The following is a 21,152-nucleotide window of genomic DNA, read 5'->3' on the forward strand; positions in this document are numbered from 1 at the left end:
AAATTCTGTGGCTTCCGGTACTCATAGTTGCCTGTTGAAGTGAGAAACCTTAAATTCTATGCTTCATTAGTTTCATAATAAATCCACCTCTGCTTCTGAGTGTATGTATATTATTTTTCACATCAAGTACACTGTGGCTTTACAAAAAAAATTTTTTTTTACTATACAAAGTTTATAGTCTCATATTTTCTGTAAGATATTATCTTCTCTTTTTTACAGCTGAGGGAAAGATGGCTCAGAGCAGTTAAGTGACTTGTCCAGAGTCATAAAGTTAATAAGGCAAATCTGTTTTGTTTAGGGTTTTTTTTTTTTTTGGTCTAATCCACTTTCTACTTTCAAGGCTAGTCCTCTAATTATCACAGATGCACTTCTCAAAACCAGTGCTTTGTTCTAGGAAAGGACGAGGAAAAAGGTGCAGTTAATGTTCTTATTTAATTGTACCTTCAAACCTGTGATACACATTTTCCTTCCTGTTTCACAGATGAGGACACCACACCTAAGAAACACTAACAGAAAATCATTCATTCAGCTAGGGAGAGAGCTTGCTTCCAATTCAGGCTACTTCACATCCTGTGTCTGTCACCTCTAGATAGTAGCCTTCCCTACATGACCTAATTCCCCTTCTCTGCCACTCATTCCTGTTGTTCCCCTCATAGCAGTTGTACCCATTAGCCATAATGCATGTGTTCATCTGCTTATTCATGTCTGTTCTCTTCCCCAGGATGCTAAACTCAACGAGGAGAGGGACATACTGTGTGTTTCCTTTACTCCTTACTGTTAGAAGTTAGTTTGAGCCTGGAACATTGTAGGCATTGAATAAAAATATTGAAGGCCTATGGGTCTGATTCTGAAACCCATTTTCCTTTTGCTTTTGAATGAACTCCTTTCTTGTTACTTGGAATTACAGCCAGGTCCCCAAGCCAAAGACCATAGTCTCAAGATGGACCCACATTTTCAGTTTCGAAAGCTGCAGTGGTTAAGGCCACACAACCTTTGGGAGGGCTGAGATCAGAAAGTTACTCCTCCAAAGCCCTTTGACTCCTATAAACCAGTAAGAGGATGGGAAAGAAGATGCAGCTGTATTTGGAGGACCAGGTTAGGGAAGAGAAATTAATTGCTTTCTTCACTCAGTAGCTGCCCCTCGGCATAAGGGGTGTGGATTCAAAGAGAATAACAGTGCAACTTATGGATGTCCTCAAGAAGGTGCTTTAAATATCTCAACCCTCATTAAGGCACATGCACAGCTCATGGGCTTGGCCACCTGACCCTCTGGCAGAAGAAAAGAAATTGTGAAGAGATGTGTTGGTGGGAGACTGCTAGGCAGAAGGTAGGCACAAGTTGGGGTTTCTGAAAGTTCTTGGTTCCTCCAAACTTTGGAAATTAATTCTGCACCTGCTGTCAGGCTCAGGTAGTTGAAATTTGGGGGACCAGAGGGCCAGTCTTGTCAATATCATAGTTTTTGGTGAGCTGAAAGCAGTCTATCTGTCAATCTGAATGCATCATGATGGGATCGGCCGAGAGCTATGACAAGATCTTCGTCATGAGGGATACTGCTGGGCTGGTTATGGGCAGAGCGCTCCAAAGCCACTCCTAGTGGGTGACTTTGAGACAAGGAGCTCAGCCTCCCTGTGGCTAGCTAAGCCCAGTGCTGCTGCCAGCCTCATGCAGTTGATTGGGAAGACCATCTTTCCTGCTCCCAGGCTGGAGGAAAGAGAACAGCATGGATGGAGAGGTGCACAGGAGGAGCAGACCTCCCCAGCCCTGCTCCAGCTCAACGCCACGAACGCCACAGGTCTGTGAGAGGAGAGGAGGGGTTTTCAATCAGAAATGAGAATGAAATGAACAAGATTACAATGATTAGCAGAACTCGAGTGAGACTATTAGGGGAGTCATTACCTACAGGAAAGAAGAGTTTCACATAGAATAATTGGGGAAATAGAAAATAAAGGTCTTTCTCATTCATAATCAAGGAAGTTTGAGACTCCACATTCAACTGTTGTAATAATTATCTTTGAAAATTCAGTAACCTAGGACTGGTTCTTGGGTGAAAAATGGTTTAAATAAGGGTATTTGACGCTTTAATATGCCACCCAGTTTTTTACTTCCTCTTCAGGGTAAACACTGTGGTTTGAGACCTAGCATTTTATTTTAACATTAACGAAAGGCCAAACCTCACATTTCCCTTGGCCTGCATAATATTTCAGCTGCACAGCTATTCTAATGTATTTAGAGAACAAGAAAAGTGGAATATGTCAAGAATCAGAGCACTAAAGAGATCCCAGTGGTTTGTATCTTGGATTAAAAAGGCTACCTAAGGGAATGTGTTAGTCTGCTTTCTGTGACTATAACAAATACTTAGATAATCAACTTAGATAAAAAAGGTTAACTTTGCTCAAGGTTTTGCTGGTTTCAGGCCATCACTGGTCCAGTTGCTGTGGTTCTATGGTGAGTTAGCACTTCATGATGGAAGCAGATGGTTAAGTAAAACCACCCACTTCATGGCTGAGAAGCAAAAAGAGAGTCAGAGGATGGGGCTGGGGTTTCACCGTCCCCTTTGTGGGCACACTTCCAGTGACCTGAAGGTCTCCATTAGGCTCTGCTCTTAATAGGCTCTTCCTCATCCCAGTAGCACCACTCTGGGGAACAAGCCTTCAGCACAGGGGTCTTTGGGGACCTTTAGGATCCACGTTGTAGCAGGGGGTACTGATGAATGTTTGTGTTGTAAACACAGCTTAGTCCTGGCAATGTAGTGGGATAGTTTAGAAGCCCTATTTCTTAACAAAGAAAAGTATTTCTGAGTGTTTGCTAACCTGTGTACACTCCCACAATTAGAATTTGCATGGGTGTGTTAATAGACACACTTCATTCATAGTAAGAGTTCAGTAAATATTTACTTACTAAAAAAACTTTTCAAAAGCTAGGTTTCAAAAGGACTATTGCATAGTCTCATAAAAAAGGGTATTTATAACATTTTTGTCATTTTGATCCTGATCCTCCCTCAGAGTTATCCCTTATTGCATGTTGTACATTTTATTTCATGATTTTCATTGATTATCAGAGTTGTAAGAAAGAGCAGAGTTTTGTTCATGAGTCATGATCTCCATCATTTAATAATAGCTACCATTTTAAAATATGCTTGCTCTCTGGGTAGCACTTACGTGCCTTCTTTATTTGTCATTTTTATTGCAGAATATTTAAATACAAGCTAAGATGTTTTTACACAAGTCCACAAGAGCGAAACTGATACCTTTATCAAGACAAGGAACATTTCCCCCACCCCAGGGAGTTCATTCGTATGCCCTCCTCGTCAAACCCTCTCCACCCAGCAACCACTCTTCTGAGTTCCACTGCCATACATTATTTTTGTTTTTTCCAGAACTTTATATATAAACATGAATGTGTTCTCTTTTGTGACTCATCTGTTTCACTCAGGATATTTCTGAGATTCATCATGTTGTTGGAATTATCTGCAGTTCATTCTTCTTTATTCCTGAGTAGTATTTCATTGTATGCATATACCATAGTTGCTTTCATCCATCCTCCTGTTGATGGGCATTTGAGATGTTTTCCTTTTTCTTTACTAATATGGACCAAGATGGTATGAATATTCATCCTTGCATTATTAGTTCTTTTGTATAAACATCTAGGAGAGGAGTTGCTTGGATCATATCTCATATTACATTTAACTAGAATAGAAACTGCCAAAAAGTTTTCAGAGTGATTTACCATTTTACATTTCTACCAACAAAGTATGAGGATTCTGGTTGGCCCATATTTTTATAGACATTTAGCTTTCATTATTGAATGTTCTCTCTGGTTTTCTTGGGCATACTTATAGATCTTTAATGAAGTGTTTGTGTAGAAGTTTTTTTTTTTTTCTTCATTTTTTTGATAAGCTGTTGTGCTGGATATAGAAGGATTGGTCAGTGTTTTTTTCTTCTAGCACTTTGAACTTGAAACTAGTTCTGGTTCACTTTGACAAGATCATTCACCTGCTGTCCAGTCTCTCGGTGACTTAACATCCCCTCTTCTCCAGTACCACATGCTTTCGGTTTCTTCAGCTGTATTGTAAGTCCTGCGACTATGTGGTGATTGCTTTATAATCCTACCTTAAGTAGTTCCCTTACTAAAGTATCTGAAGCATCTGGAGTGAATTGTGTGTTTTCTGCCAGGACCCTCTCCTCACTGATGCAGGTTGGCAGAGTCTCTTGAACATATCATTATGCTCCTGGGTCTCTCTCTCTTTCAGCCTAGCTCTATGCCTGGGGCTGTAAGGAATCCCACGAAAACCACGCAGGACACAGGAAATCACATAAGGGAGTTTATTAAGCAAACAGAGTGTCTCCCTGCAGGCTAAGAGAGAAAATGAGAGGAAAAGAAAGGGAAAGAGAAAGGGTGCGCGCTAGAGAGAGTGGAAAAGCGAGGAGGAGAAAGAAAGTGAGTCGGGGGAGAGAAAAGCAAGAGAAAAGATGGCGGGGTAGCTACCCTAAAGCAGTTGAATTCCACCAGGCTAACAGGGGACCAATATCGGAGAAGGACACTTGCAAGCTAGGATGTTCACAGACTGACAGTATTTGGGAGGCGGGGAAATGGCTGCAATGGAAAGGGTGGGGAGAGCAGCTTTGCACATTACAGGGGCTCACCTCAAAGTAGATGGGTAGGTCTCTGCCTTGACCTCCAAACCTCCCCATCAGTATTTATATTTGGGTTTTGGCTTAGAAAAAATTATTTGAAATACCCTAAGTAAATTAAATGACCCCGTTCCTTTGGGTCATGTTGGTCTTTCCATTTTTATGAGTCCCTTTTGAGAGTGCAGATACCCTCATGAGGGATATACCTCAAACTGCTTTCAGTTGAGAAGATTGTGTAGGTTTTCTATTCAAAAGAGCATCAATTGAGCAAAGGCTGTGATTGTGGCAAAAAAGGTACAAAGTGATGGAAAATTGAAGGGGTAGGTACCAGTGGGCTAGTGTGGAAATGGGCAAGGCGATTCTAAAAATAAACTTTTCCTATTGATAATTTTACTGAGAACAGCCCTGTGAATCTTAATCCTTTCCCTTAAAATTTCTATGAAGTCCCAAAGGGCTTATGTTCTTAAGGTTATTTCTGTCCTGAGGCTAATGCTTTTCCTAAATTTGTTCAATTCTGGATTATCTTTCTATCTCGGTTGGCAAGGTCCATTCTGTATTCATTGATCTAAATGTAACATGTGGCTCTTTTTCAATTTCCACATGTACAAAACCTCACTGCCTGTAAGGCAGGGAGCAGACAGACTTCCCTGAAGATGCAGGTGCAGGTGGGAAATATGGAGGAGGAGACAAAAGGAGGCATGTCTATCATAGCAGAACAATTCCCAACTGGACATTTGATTGAGGTCTTAAAGTGCCCTTCATCCACCTACTCCAGGGCACTTACCATGGTCTGAATGTTTATGCTCCCAGCTCTGCCACATAAATTCACATATTAAAATCCTAACTCCTAAAGTGTCAGAGTCAGAAGGTGGGGCGCCGCTGGGAGATGATTCACTCATGAGGGTGGAGCCCTCACAGATGGGATTAGTGCCTTATAAAAGAAGCACTAGGGAAGCTGTTGGCTCCTATCCCATGAGGACCGAGTGAGCAGATACCTTCTGTGAGCCAACAAGTAGGCCCTCATCAGACACTGGTGCCTTGAATTTGGGCTTCCCAGATTCCAAAATTGTGCAAAATGAATTTCTGTTGTTTATAAACTCCCAGTTTATGGTGTTCTGTCCTGGCAGCCTGAGCAGCCTGAGACAGCATTTCACAGGTCACTTCTATCCATGGCATGGCCTTACCATGCACCCTCTTGTGGACCCTCTCTCCCTCTCTGTTCTGTGGACTTTCTTCTCTTCTGTCCATCTCCCTTTCAAAGGGAATGAGGAGCGATGGAGACTTTGGAGCCAGATATCTGGGCTCTAGTTTTTGCCTTATCACTCATTAGCAATATGGCTTATATAGATAACTTAAACTTTCTAATGCCAATTGACCTATCTGTAAAATGGGCATAATAAAATGAATATCTTACAGTTTATCATGGACATCAGAGGTGTGCTGTGGTTGGCTATCCATGTACGGTCTCAGGACCAAGTTCCTCATTTTCTCAGCCTCCGTTACCAGCTGTGTTAGCTGCTTGTGGTCTACAGCTGAGCCCTTCCTGGGTATCACCCATGCTTAATCTTTGCCCAGGGGCTTCCCATGCCCAAAGGCTGGTTGATATGGGCATTCAGTCTTGTGCCTTTGCTTCCCATTTGGGACACTTCTGAAGTTCCAGCCCCTCCTGTGGGCTTAGCCAAGGCTGCCGTTGGAAGTGTATTACTTGAGCTTCTCTCCTGGTCAGTCTTGCATCCCTCAGTTCCTGACAGGCATTCTCCAATAAACCTGAAAATGTTTGTCCCACACAGCCTCTTTCTGACCTAATGGAAGATGAACTATGAGGGATGAGAATAAATTTATCTCAAATTTTGATGCAGGAAAAATAGTTACTGTTTGATTTTTTTAAAATATTATTTTATTGCAGCATATTCTAGTTAGCCTGCTCCAATAAAAGCAGAACCTGATTATTTAATAATTGACTCTCATTTAATACTCCTGGGTACAGTAATTTTGTTGTCTCTGTATGTTTGATTATTAATCCCAAACAGATAGAAGTACTGATGGTTTATATTCCTGTAAGGTTAGAAGTTAGCCTGCAAAGCTGATGTATTATGATTTTATGGAGTAAAAGGGAAATTAATGTCACAAAGGTTAAGTTCTTTTTAACTTGCAGAAAGTAAACAACACTTACTTCTAATTTAGAAGTCTACTGAGGCATTTCTTTCCTCTTATAAATTTCAGTTTCTTACACACATTTTGAATTTCCATTTTTCTTTTCTGCTGGTTGTTTTATCAATAAGTTAAATAAAGCTTTGTCAGATTCTCCCTATTTATATGAAAAAGGTGTTTTTAACAGCAGTTTTTTTTTTTTTTTTTTTAATCAGAATGTGTCTCTGTTTAAGAATTATTGTCCTGAAGAGCAGTTTTATGGCCAGGTGGTACCCAAAGTTTCATGGGATGGTTGGAAAAGGGAGGTCTACATATTGATGTTAGCCAAAGCCCATCATAATAAATCCAAACATTGGGTCTAGATTCAACATACGTATATTTTCTAGGGCTGCCATAACCAAGTATAACACACTGAGTGGCTTCCACAACAGAAATTTACTGTCTCACACACAGTTCTGGAGGCTACAACCTGACACCACGGTGTTGGTCCCTCCTTCTGAGGGAGAATCTGTTCCATGCCTCTTCGGGATGGCTGTGGGTGATTTGCTGGTAATAGTTGGCTTTCTTCAGCATGTAGAAGCAATGTCCTGATCTCTGTGTTCATCTTCATGTGGCTTTCCCGCTATGTGTGTGTCTATGCCCAAACTTTCACATTTTGTGAAGACACCAGTCACATTGGATAAGGCTCCCCCATCCTAATGACCTCATTTTAACTTGATTATGTCTGTAAAGACCCCATCTTCAAATTCAGTCATATTTTGAGGTACTGGGGATTAAGACTTCCAAATATGAATTTTGGGAGGACACAATTTCAACTCATAACAATGATTACTTTTTCTCTACTCCCATGGATTACTTTCTCCCTCAGCTATCTTCAGGAGAAGAATGTCATAAATTCCTGAGAGAATCTTAGTTAAGAATCTCACTTTGTTGAAAATGTGGATTATTGCCATGTTCTACACCAAGTCCATATCAGCATCACTTTATGGATTGATAATAATGAATTATCCTTGAGAAATAAATCCTGACTAATAGAAGAGATCTTAGAGGGCAGTTATCGGTCAGTCCATTTTACAGATTAAACAAGTTTTTTTTTGGTATTGCATTAACTTACATGACTATCATGACTAATTCCAGTGGCATTTGAATTTTATGTCTATTTTTAATATGTTGGTAAAGTTGAGGTGAAACTGGCAATTTCTGGTTTTGCAGTAGGAAGATAGGCAAGTTATTCCTTAGCCAACCATGGAATTATTCCCTGACTAGAAGAAGAAATTTCTGTTTGAACAACCCCCTTCAACTGCCTGACATGTGATGGAAACTTGTAAAATGTTTATTGAATGAGTAAAAGTGTTTGGGAAAAACTTGAGAGCAATCAAAACACATATTTATTCAGAGATTTACCTTGTATCTAGCTTTACTTTGTGCCGGGGATTCTTCACACATTTAAAAATTTTTTAAAAATTCTCTTATGAATTTTGCATTATTGTTTTATTTCACATGTAGGGAAACTGAAGCTAAAAGAGGTCAAGTAACTAGTCCACATAGCTATTAATTGCTAAGGTCAGTTGTGTTCTTAACCTCCATACTCTGAAGCCTATCACGCATGATCTGTCTGTCGTTGAAGCTTACATTCTTATTGTGGAGATAGGACATTCTTAATTAAGACAATTAGAAAATCGGGGTATGAGGCTAGGTTCATAGTGTGACTTGTTTGCTGTGTATCCATGTATTGTCAGCATTTCACATACCGTGGAACTGTGTGACTACACAGTACGCCCACCCTGGTGCTAAATGCCTGAATTCAAATTCACTTGGACCTCTTCCTGCACGTGTGACCCTGAACACGAGGTTATCCATTTTGTGCTACATATTTAAAACTTATTGTAAAAGAGGGATTATAAAGGTACCTATCTCATTATGAGAGATATATAAATACACAGAATGATTCAGTAACTGACAAAGTGTGTTTCTGCTGGAATGCGAGTTTCACAAGAGCAGTGACTCCTATCTATTTCATTCATTCCTACATCTACACATCTAAAACAGTGCACTGAGTAAATACATGGTTGAATGGATGAATAGATTTCCATGTTTAAATTCCTGGGCTTAGTCACCTTAGCAGACATTTTGAAGTAGTCAGAGGCGTGCCCATTATGTGCAATAGTGGATTTCAGCCTAGGGAACACATGGGCCTTGTGAATGCTATGCAGACACTCACCACTGAAGGTAGGCTTTTAAATAAAAGTCTTTATTTTGGGGAGGATACCAGGGATCGAACTCAGAGGCACTTAACCACTGAGCCACATCCCCAGCCCTATTTTGTATTTTATTTAGAGACAGTGTCTCACTGGGTTGCTTAGTACCTCGCTTTTGCTGAGGCCTACTTTAAACTGGAGATCCTCCTGCCTCAGCCTCTCGATTCGCTGGGATTATAGGCGTGTGCCATCATGCCTGGCTCCATGGAAGGCTTTTAAGTGGACTGGTTGTCAAGCTCCAGCATGGGCAAAGATTTAATACCACTGTTAGAGAATTGTTGTGAGGTTAAAAATATCCACAGTAATGCAGGTGTATTGTGTTGAAAATTCAATATCCAAAGTGATTTTCTGAATGACTTAACACCCCTTAGGAAACTAAAAATGACCTTTATTTCGGTAATAATTGATTCTTGAAAATGTCAACAAACATTAAAATCATCAAAAACTATTTTGAATTCATATGTAAAATGGAGTAGGATTTAGGCTCAAATAGTTACACACAGTTTGTTCCCCCTCATAAACTTCTGGGTGGAATATTTGGAATTCATGCAGATTTGGAGACTTTTTTTTTATTGGGTGGACCACCCCCAGCATTGGAGGTAGCTTGTCTGTGTTAACTAGGAGGCATTATGGGCTGCTTCGAATACACGCAGTTAGTGCCTGGACAGTGTAGGGAACACCCACATACACAGTGCCGAAGGTGTCTCTTGAGGCACATGGGAAATTAAACCAAGGCGTGGAATAACTCTCTGGACAACTGGTCCCTTTTCTAGAACAAGAAGAGTTTACTGGTATCTAAAAGGTGAACCTTTAGGAGTTGTCCTGGCTAAGGGACCTCCGGCAGGGTCCCCATCCTATTCCCAAGCACAAGATCCACTTGAAGAGGGAGTTGGCAAGATGCAGATGGTTGACTATGGGAGCCACATAAAGTTGGAGACAGTGGAACCAGAACAAATTGAGAGAAATTTGTGAAATGGATGATTAGAGAGTCTACTGGCTAAATATTGACACTTTCACATGTTTTCCCATAATTTTTTAAAAATTCTTTACATTAAGAGTACATGCTGTGTGTTTCTTTTGATGAGTGTGTTGTAAAAATGTTGACACCGTCACATATTCTCTATAAAAGTCGTAACAGTGGGGTTCCATGTCAACGACGATTGCACAAAGCGGTTCTGACGTTTTGTATGCTTAACACTGGGTTCTTCCTCTTTTCCATTTATGTTTACAGGGATGCTTTGGAGGATTTCTGACCCTCTCAGCAAAGAATATAACTGAAATATAAGACTTGGATATAATTCAAATCATCCTAATCAGATTTCTGAGACCTTGATCAAATCAGCAAACTGTTTTGCTTAGCTTCTTGGTCAAGTTCATTCATTCACTCAGAACACATTTATTGAATATATGCTGTGTCTACCCTTGGGCCAGAATGTAATAAGATTAGTAGATGAATTGAACCTGTTCTTTAGAAGTTTATAGCCTTATTGAACGAAGTGAAGGAAATAATAGAATGCTGTTTAAAATGTATGATGGCTTTTATGATTTAAATATGCTAGAGGTCTTCCATGACAGGTAATTGGCATTAACTGTGACTTTATGCTTTTGAAACTGCATTATAGAGTATTTTCTTTTCATATCTATTTCATGGTTAACATCACAGTCCTTTTTCAAAGATGCTTTTGTGATTATAGTTATTTCTCCCAAAGTGTTGTTGTGAGATTAATAGGAAGAATCACTGGCATTTCATGGTTTTGCTGACTATAGGTTTGGGAGGATTTTTAGCAGGAATAAGGAATGAGAAGTTGAAACCTCGTTGATATTTTTTTCTTTTTATTGAAGCAAATTGTAGCATAAAACCACTGTCCCACCATCCCCCTCTAACCACCTACCAAGGGTCATTTTGCTTTTAAATGTCATCTCCCACAACCAAGATACATTTAAATAAAAAAGTAACACACATTAATTTTATTTGAGGTCTGAAGTATAACGAGATTACTTTCTTATTTTGGAAGAAAAATGTGTATTCATGTATGAATTTTTGGAAAAAAGGATTTTTTCCCATGGTTATTTAGAAGAATGGTAATCTGTAAGCAGAAATTACTTTCCCTCCCCCTGCCTTATAGTAACTGCATTTTTTTTCTATTCTCTTTCTCTTATAGTGTGCTTTTGTGAGCCCCATTTGCAAGTTATAGACTGGTAGCCACTTTGATGTTTCTTACTTATTTTTCCTCCTAATTAATATTTATATGTGCAGTTGATATATAATTTTCTTCAATTAATTACATAAAACCAACCTTAAATTTGCATCCACAATGAGGAATAAATGAGCAACAAAAGACTTGACTGCTTCTGTTCACAGGCTAGAAAAGAGTATGATTTGACTGCAATTTCATTAAGGATTAAATGTTTACATATCTCTTATAGCCACATTGTTCTTCTCCAGCACATACATCCCTTGCATACTAATTAGATGATCTGTGCTATTTGCCCCTCCTAGCACTCAATTTGGAAGAGTAATACGATTTTGATTGTCAGAGTACACTAGTTCTGATGCGTTGAATTCATTTGCCCTGTGGTTTGCACTGGTGCCTGACCCTAGAATTCTATTTCCCCTCTTTCTCCTCCTCCTCTCCCTTCCTCCCCCCTCCTCCACCTTCCTTTTTTCCTGATCACAGCTATCTGGTGCCAGTTCATGAAAAGGTGAAGGATTTGTGTCTTTCTTGTTCCCCAGCACTTGAGTTCTCCACTCATCCTAAGGATCTGTGCTCCAGCAGTGTTTGGTATTTTTTTTGTGTGTGTGTGTGAAACATTTAAGCTGCGATACTGTTGAGGACCTGAAAATGGGACTCCATTTTTCTGACTCCATAGAGATCTGATTTTCTTATAAAGCAGAAACTGATTTTGTGGCACAAAGTCACAGACAGAGCCCTTCCAAATGAGAGAAAATGCCAGTGAAGAATACCAAAGAAATTCCTGCAGTTTTGATGGAGGAAAATGGTTGCGGGTGAAAGATCACAGAAAAGAATCTTCCACCATTCCTTCGTTATTACTCAACAATTAGGAGCAGAATTGGGTTGAGGAGTCAGAATGGATGTTGTTAATTAGTTGCCTTGGTGAAAGTGAGGGAAGGGAATGTCCTGTCTTGGACTGTCTTCATTCAAGGTCTCCATTCTTACAATGACCCCTGGGGGATTCTCTAAAGCAAGTGCCTTGCCTGCTGCCCACAAGTTTAATATGATCACTTCCAGTTGCTGAAGACCTCGTCACTATTCCTGGAACTTCCTGGTTGGGAATACAAGAGGCTAAAAGGATTAAGGAGAGAGAGCTAGACCCTCGCCGAGCTCTCTGACATAGTTCATCATTGATGAATGGTAGCCCAATCCTGTTTTCTTTACTGGATTCCCTGCACCTTTCCTGGGTGTTAGGGCTGCTGTCTATCTTCCTCATCTTCACAATTTCCACTTCCTGATGGAATTTTCTGAGTCCAGTGAGCATGCTGAAGAGATCACCTTTCTTTTAGGGTTCAACAAAACTTGTACCCTTTACTGTTATATCTTCTCCCTGCTGGTGCGAGCACCTTTCCTTGGTGGCTCAGTGCTGATGGGATTCATCGTAGATCTACCCAACACTGCTTTTCCTTCTCTCCACTCTGCTGTCTGTAGCCTTCTTTGCTTGTGGTGAGATGGGTGAAGGCACCTGAGGATCCGGGTATCTGCAGTGTATCTGCAGGCTCTGTCTCTTCTTATGCAATGTTCAAATGTCTCAAAGTGTGGTTGAGACAAGTTGCAATTGGACATAAAGTCAGCAGAATGAAATTGCGGAGGTTTTCCTCTAGAGGTCCCCTTTGATGAGTCTTGGTAAGTTGTCATTCTCCCAACTGCCCGAGGGTACTTGCTCTCAGGGAATCCATTAACACAGAGAAGGAAACACCTTGGGAGCCTGCGTGAATGCGGATTTCTATGCCTCACCCTCAGCCTGATTGGACTCAGAGCTGCTGCATCCCAACCTCCACCTGATTCTAATTCAGATGTTTCTCAGACCGGACATAGGTACTTCTAGGGAGGAAAAGCCCTCCCTTCTAGGCATCTGTTAATACAACCAGATTATGATTCTGTACTCATACTTAAGCTCCAGACCTTTGTTGGACATTTTTGATGGGCTGTTCAAAAACGGAACTATTGTTCCTGACAATACTGTGATCTCCCTAGGTGATCTCTGCTTGCTTGCTTTTTTGTGCCATTCTTATTCTTTCCATGACATTCTCACTTCTGATCCCACAGCTGAGCCCTTTACTTTGCTAAAGCAGCTTCTCTTATTTTTTATCCTTGCAGGCTGAAGTTCAGGCCAATCTCAGCCATTCTTGATTCATTCTTTCTGAGTTTAATTCTGTTCAGTTCCATTAACACACCTAGGAGCTAAAGAACGTGTTTTGGTATTTCTCTGGGGGCCTTGGTGAGGTGCTAATCTTTTAGCACTTGTACTTCCTTGGCAGATGCAGATTAGTCTTTTCCTATTTAGAACCTCAGGCTCTGTGGTCCTCTGCAAGGGCAAAGGAGGGTGATTCTGAGAGAAGAGAACATGTAAAAGTGGACTTTCAGCTGCCCTGGGCACTGAAAGATTTCACCAGAAGGCCTGATGAGCCTGCTTTTTGCTTTTAGTCTCTGGCAACTTGAAAATTCTCCAAGCATTGCAACTGCCTAAACCCCAGATCTTTTTTGTAAATAGAGAGGCCTCCATTTCTGTTCTCTGTCCTCACCAGGGGCTCACATTTTTCCTTCTGGTCCTGAAGCAACATTTCCCCACAGGGTTCCCTTCAAGCTCCTTGTCTTCTGGGACCTGCCACCCTCTTCCTTGAGAGAGCTGTATTCTAACACACTTGTAAAGGGGTTCAGATGTAGAAAACTAACTTGGGCATTGTATCGACCCCAGGGGAAATTTTGTACTCTGTACAAGATTCTGATACTGGTTTTCTTTTTGTTTTCTTTTCTTCTTGCTGCAGGAAAGCAATCTCCCGGGCAGGCCTCCAGCATCTGGCTCCCGCACATCCTCTCAGCCTTCCCGTGGCAAATGGTCCAGCCAAGGAGCCCAGAGCAACTCTGGACTGGAGTGTAGGTGTCAGCTTTTTCACTTGAACCTAATTTCAGCTGCATGTTGTGTTTTACTCATTCTCAGGATCCCTAGAGCTGCAAGACAGACATGATGATTTCCAGTATCGCTCACTGACTAATCTTCGGATGTCTAAGCCCTAGCTCCATTTCCAAACTCATAGGAACATGGCTCCTTTAATATGAAGTCAGATGTGTTCAAGATTAAAATGAAAACTTCACTAATCCTTTGAAGCACTATTGCCAGGCTTTATAGCTGTGAGATAAAACTTACCACGTGCACAGGCTTGGTCGGTTTCTGCCAGGTTGGTGAGGATAAACAGACCTTACCCTTGGCAATGTCATGGGATCTGAGACTGATTTCATGGAACTTCCTTTCCTAAGTCAAGCTGGCTTTAGGGGATACTTTGCTTTCTGGACAGATGAGGACCTCACTTTACATTGTCCTTCTATTGGTTACATCTCCTCCCCCAGACACACCCACAAAACCTATTCTCTTAATTTGAAGATGGCAGACTGGAATTCTTAAGTCCAGTAGAACACACTTATGAAGAGTCTTCGGTAGTTAAGTTCTTGGTTAATAACATCGCTAACTGTGGACTAAAAGGTTTCATCCCTTCCTAAGGCCATCTAAGGAACAGCGACAAGTAGAGGAGGGCTACTGTGAAGTCCTACCAGCCTGTCTTGATGATGACCCTTGTTTAGCATTTTTAGTTGAGTTCGAGCAGACAGGATAATCTGTGCTCTTTTCTTCTCTTATGGAACAGAAAGGTAGGGTGGAGGAAGGAGAGGACTGTTTTTAAATTGAAATTTATTTTTTAACTAATGAAAACATAAAAATCATGCATAGCCATGTGATGTTTTGATACATGTATACATTGTGTGATGTTTAAATCAGGGTAAATATATCTACTTGAATTATCATTTATCTATGGTAAAAAAATTCAAAATCATGTCTTCTAGCTTTTTGAAATATATGCTACATTATTATTATTTATGGTCTGCTAACCATGAACTAGTGCACAAGAACTTCTTGCTCCTGACTGTGACTGAGGACCCATTGATCAACCTCTTCCATCCTCCCTCCCTCTAACTCCCCAGCCCCTGGTAAATACCATTCTACTCTCAACTTCTAAGTATTAAACCTTTTTTTATATTCCACATATGAGTGAGATCAAGTAGTACTTGTTTTTCTGCGCCTGGCTTACTTCATTTAATATAATGGTCTCCTGTTCCATCCATGTTGTTGCAAATGACGAGATTTCATTCGCTTTTATGTCTGAATAGCACTCTATTGTATTCCTGCACCACGATTTCTTTATCCATCTGTCAGCTGATGGACACTTAGGTGGTTTCCATTTTTTTGGCTGTTGGGAGTAGTGCTTCAGTGAACATGGGACTGCAGATGTCTCTTTGACATACTGATTTCATTTCCTTTGGCTCTATGCTCAGTAGTGGAATTGCTGGATCATATGGGTAGTTCTATTTTTAATTTTTTGAGGAATGTCCGTACTGTTTCCATAATGGGTATGCTAATTTGCATTCCCATCAACAGTATGCAAGGGTTTCCTTTTCTCCACATCTTGTGCAGCAGTCTTTGTCTTTTATCTTTTTCATAAAAGCCATTCTTATGGGGATGACATTGTGACCTTGATGTATATTTCCCTAGTAATCAGGGATGTTTCCATTTTTTCATATATCTGTTGGCTATTTTTATGTCTTCATTTTAGAAACATCAGAAATGTCTATTTAGATCTATTACTTACAGTAAAAATTGAGGGTTTTTTTTTTGTTTTTTTGTTTTTTTTGCTATTGAGCTTTTGACTTCTTTATATAGTCTGGATATTAACTCTTGTCAGATGTGTGGATTTCAGATACTTTCTCCATTTGTATATGTTGCCCCTTCACTGTGTTGATTGTTTCCTTAGTTGTGCAGGTTTTCTGTTCAATGTACTTTTGCTTTAGTTTTCCTGTGCAATTGAGGTTTTCTCCAGAAAATCATTGCCCACTCCAATGTCATGAAGCATTTCCTTATGTTTTCTTCTAGTAGTTTCAGGTCTTAATCCATTTTAAGTCTTTAATCCATTTTGATTTGATTTTGGTACCCAGTGAGAGATAGGAATCTAGTTTCACTCTTCCACAGGTGGTGTTCAATTTTCCCAGCACCATTGATTGAAAAGACTGTCATTTGTGTGATATGTGTTCTTAGCACCTTTGTTGAAAATCAGTGAATGTAGATGTATTTTTAAAGCATACCTGCCATGATTTAATCTCCTTTGTGTTCTAACACTTTTTCCTCCCCCTCCCCCCAGCACACATTTTTTTCACATTCTCATTTTACATTCTAGACATTCATCAATGTAGCTGCTGCCTACATTTATGAAGTATCCAGCAAAAGACTAGATGTAATTGAAATGTATCTTCTTCCTTGATGGAGATATCATTGTATTGGAGCTTCCCTTTATTTTAAAACATTTATAATAGAGTGTAGAATGTACCACAATAGATTACATCGTTTATATAGTAGAGTATATTTAATTCATGATTTGGGTATAAATATACCAGTGTTTGCATAACAAAAAATAATTAAATGTATACACAAACCTATATATCAAATTATAGGGGGATTTATGTAGACTAGTGGTGAGAGTGTTATGACTGAAGCACCCCAAAAAGTTAAATATTCTTGACGTTTCAAACAATCCCCTGGTCTAGAGCAGCAGGTCCCTGTCTGAGATAAGAAATTCTAATGAGGAATAGCTTAAATCATTTGGTCAGAGACATTCACTAAAAGCGTTCCCTGCCCATTGCATGACATTAGTCAAGTCACTTGATTTCACTTAGCTGCATCATTTGTACATGGGATAACTGTGACCCTGGGGAGACTTCTTGGGTACTGTTAGGATCAAGGAGGCAACAAATGTGGAAGATTTTTTTTTTTTTTTTGTAAACTGTGGCAGTCTTCAGTTTTGTTTATTGAAAAATAATTAATGAATTCATACATCAAACATATTTGAGCACATGCTTTGTCCTAAAACTTGTGTGGGTTTCTTGGAATGGTACAGTGGAGAAGGTACAGTTTCTGCCTTTGAGGGGCTTCGAACCCAGGGGGGAGTCAATAAATCAACAGCTGGAACACAGGGTGGTAGGACTAAGAACAGAGGGGTTCAGAGTGGGTCACTGGAACGTGAGAAAGGACCCTCAATTCCCACTTGGTGTTGGAAATAGTCATCAGCAAAGGCTTTAAATAAGTGTCCTGCTTGTGCCAGCTTTTGGCTAGAAAGTATTATTTTCTGATTCCTGCAGAGAGGTATGTACTCAAATATTCATCGCAGTGGTATTGGCTGGTGGTGGGAGGCAGCAATGCAGGACAGGAGAACAAGTAAGAACAAAGGCTGGTTTGTGTGTAGTGGTCTTTTGCTCCTCCCTTTCCTTCCCTCCTCTTTGATTGCGGGCACCCTATAATGGCAGTCTGTTGAAATTATGGCATGAGAAAGAGGCAGATTGTTAAAAAATATTTTGGTGGCTCCTTTTTTTTTTGCCAAGACTTTCGATTACTTGTTTTAAATTTTTTTGGCTTTTCATTCTGAATGTACTTTTCAGCAATTTCATTTATATCACATTAGTTTGCTCTTCTGTTCAAAGAATGAAATCAGGAAATTTTTCGTTCCTTTTAAAGTATAAGAAGAGTCCTTGGGCTTAACTCTTCCCTTCATCTACGCCCTTGTTTGGTTCCTGGTGAAAAATCAGGGCAGCAACTAGTTCATCCCCCACCATTAGCTCATGTTTCTGGGCTACATGCATTAAAATGATTAATCCGAACTTAGTACTACTGTTTACTGAGGAATGATTAGGCTCGAGTCTCCCAAATAAGGGGGAGGATGGAAAGAATTGACAGGGCTGGGGTGTAGCTCAGGGGTAGAACACTTGCCTAGCATATGCAAGGCCCTGGGTTCAATCCCTAGCACCGCCCCTGCAACATGCACCCCCCCAAAAAAAACAAAAACCAACTCCAGTTACTTAATTACTTGCCTTGGATGAGGTAAAGGGCCCAACAGTGTTCAGCCATGCCTTGGAGGAGCTTGACCACAACAACAGAACAGGGGAGGCAGAGCTGATGAGAATTCCCCATTCCCTTCCTACCTCCTCCTTGACTATTGACATTCTCTTTGGTCTGCAACCCTTGGGCTCAGGGGGATAGGTGTCATCTCAAAGGCCTCAAGTAAGGTGACCCTCTGGTTATGCTACATCTGCTGACCTGACTTCACCAGTGAAAGAACAGATACAGGAACTATTCATGGTGCATCTGAAGTTGCAAGGCAGGCAAGGTCAACCTCCAATTAGGATCTTAGTCACTGAGTTCCTACCTTCAAGAACAGGGCCCTATTCTGACCCAGGCATGTGGGACAAAGCCCTCTGAAAAGACACAGTTATTTCCTTGCTATCCTTCTACAGAGGTGTTGAGAACTGGTCTGCTCGTGGTGCTCCTGAGACACAGGTGAGCGCTGGGTTAGTGAGCCCAGACGGCAGGCACCCGCACAGCGTGGCCACAGGGATACTATTGTCAGAGTCAGTTTTTAAGCTTTTGAATGAACTTAACAATGTCTTTTAAGTATCCTGTTTTCACATTCTCATTTCCCTCCTTACTTGTAAATAGTCTCTCTCTTAGTTTTAGTTGTTCTTCAAAGTCCAATATTCACTCTCCTTCTGTGGTTTACTCAAATGGTTTATTATGACCTTTAGGATTTCCTGCCTTGTATATATGGTCCCATTTCCTGGACAACCCTTTTGTAATACTCCCCTTCTCTGCCTGTGTCCAGGTTCCCCACCCCACAAAGGTCAGGGATAAAACCCTTGGTGATGATGCCCAGAGGACCCAAGTTGGTCTTCAGTGTGGTTCCTGAGTGCGCCAAGGACAAAAGTGGACCCTGCACTCTGCCCAACGTGGAGATGGCTGTTTGCTGTGGCCATTTCCTCCCTTGTTCTTTCCCAGGCAGCTCATGTTTTAATCAAGCCAGTTCTGTGTATCTCATTCATTCTTTGTTTGATTCCTTACAATACCTGTATGCACTGTGCATTGTCTTAAAAACCTTAGAACCAATTTAGTGTTTTCTGTTTGCCTTGAGGCCCTCAGTTAGGTTTAAGGCTCTGTGAAAGGACAGGCAGTCTCTCCTGCTGTGTCCTCTTCTCAGGGAGAGTACATGGTGGAACCTGGGAGCTGCTACATAGTAACGTTGGGGGTGAATTGACAGCTTTTCTATTCAAGCAGGAAGGAGACTATCCCTGGGACTTGACAGGCACTCAGATAATCTCCAATTCCTGAAAGGCTTGGTAAACTCTTAGTAAACTCTTACTTGAAAAAACAAATGGATGTGTGCTATTTTAATGCTAAGTAACTCTTTTGAAATTTCTTCCTAATACAGTACATTGTGTTAGACCAGGAAGCACACTCGGTTGTTTGATCTTCCTACTCCTCCTGATAATGTCCTTTCTTCACCTTCCTAGGAACAATGACCGACTAGTAGGGACTGTTCCCCTGACATTGTAAAACACATGCCAGCCAAGCCAGATTTGGAGGAAATAAGCTAAATTACTAGAAAGGGAGGAAGTAATGCTCAGAAAGGAAAAATATTCTCATCTCCTGGGCTGGATTCCAAGTTCCCAGTTTAGTGAGTTAGCCCATTTAGAAGTGTGTCTGTTCCGTAGATAATGGTGTCTTCTCTTAAATGTCACATGCCTCTCCTGCAGTGGAGATTTAATTTGCACTTGGAAATCTCTTCTGTTTTCAGTATTGTAGCAGAGAGCACAGGCGGTGGGTCTCCCGTCTGTCCCCACTGTTTATAATTTTGGTTTTGCCCATTACACTGCCTAAAACAATCCTCGGGATAGTGGGGGGCTCCCACCAGAACTTTCTCAAAGGGAGTGTTGGCTTTGAACCCAGTATCCTTAATTTTAGTTCATTTTTTCTCCTTTATGGGAACAGATCCTCCCATTCATCCCAAGTGCTGCAGAAAACAGCCTCAGCAGAAACAAAACCAGATCCCTAATCCAGACCACCTCTCCTTTCCTTTAGTTGAGGATGCCAAGGAGAGAAGCACTTTGTCCCAAGCAGCACAGTTGGAATCTGCCTCATAGTTTGATTGCGGGACAGTGTCGGGGAGCCAGAGACTTCATGTGGGATTGGTTTAAATTGGGTTATGAAACTAGGTCATTTTATCTTTAGAAACCTTGAATGAAAAGCCAGGAGGAGGCAGGGGTGTGTGCGTGTGCGTGCCTGTGTGGTCTGTGTGCACATGTTCTCATTTTAGTCCTGTCCTATGGAATCCTGGGAATCCTGTGTGTCAGGTTTTGGTGTCACCAGCCATAGACCCTCCCAGCTCACTTCTTGCCCCTTTCCCATCCCTGTTTCAAAAACCAAGTCAGATCAACCAAGGTCATTAGATTGCTGAGTAGGACAGGCAGACCTACCCTCTGTAGTCAGTGAAGACGCTGGCCTTGGCTAACCATGGTGGGATGGATCTACTGTGATTCTCAGACTCCTGCTAGTCCTTTATTCCCTCAAACTGAGAAAACTTTAAATTAAATCATATGGGCTTTTGGGAGAAATCACAGAATCCTATAGCTTCACAGTTCTGAGAACTGTCTAGGTCTAATCTTCTGCCACTTGGCTAGAGATAATTAGCACTGTCTAGTAGAAGTAGATGTAGACCATAAATTAATGATAAACTTTCTAGGAAACCATGTTAAAAAAGTGAAGAGAAATAGGAAAATTGATTTCAATACTGTATTTTGTTTAACTAAATACATTCCAAATATTGTCCTTTCAGCGTGTAAATCAATATTAAAATTATTAGTGAGATGTTTTACATTCTTTTTCACATTGTCTTCAGACTGCTACGAATTTTACACTGAAAAAATACCCCAATTAGTCCTAACTGCATTTTGAGTCCTCAGTGGCCATATGCCAGTTGCACAGAATAAATCCAAACCAAGACAGTTTGCTA

The 21,152-nt window shown here is 40.7% G+C and overlaps 1 protein-coding gene across 2 annotated transcripts in view; it reads left to right on the forward strand.

Annotated features, from left to right (window-relative positions):
* The window catches only part of Dgki (diacylglycerol kinase iota), a 428,083-nt gene that overhangs the window by 117,346 nt on the left and 289,585 nt on the right, over positions 1–21,152 (forward strand). For both annotated transcript variants that reach the window (XM_047561379.1, XM_047561380.1), the window contains exon 2: positions 14,043–14,151. In XM_047561379.1, the coding sequence (XP_047417335.1) occupies positions 14,043–14,151 (109 nt within the window). The remainder of the gene's footprint in view (positions 1–14,042; positions 14,152–21,152) is intronic.

This window comes from Sciurus carolinensis, chromosome 8, assembly GCF_902686445.1.
Source record: "Sciurus carolinensis chromosome 8, mSciCar1.2, whole genome shotgun sequence".
Classification (NCBI taxonomy): Eukaryota; Metazoa; Chordata; class Mammalia; order Rodentia; family Sciuridae; genus Sciurus; species Sciurus carolinensis.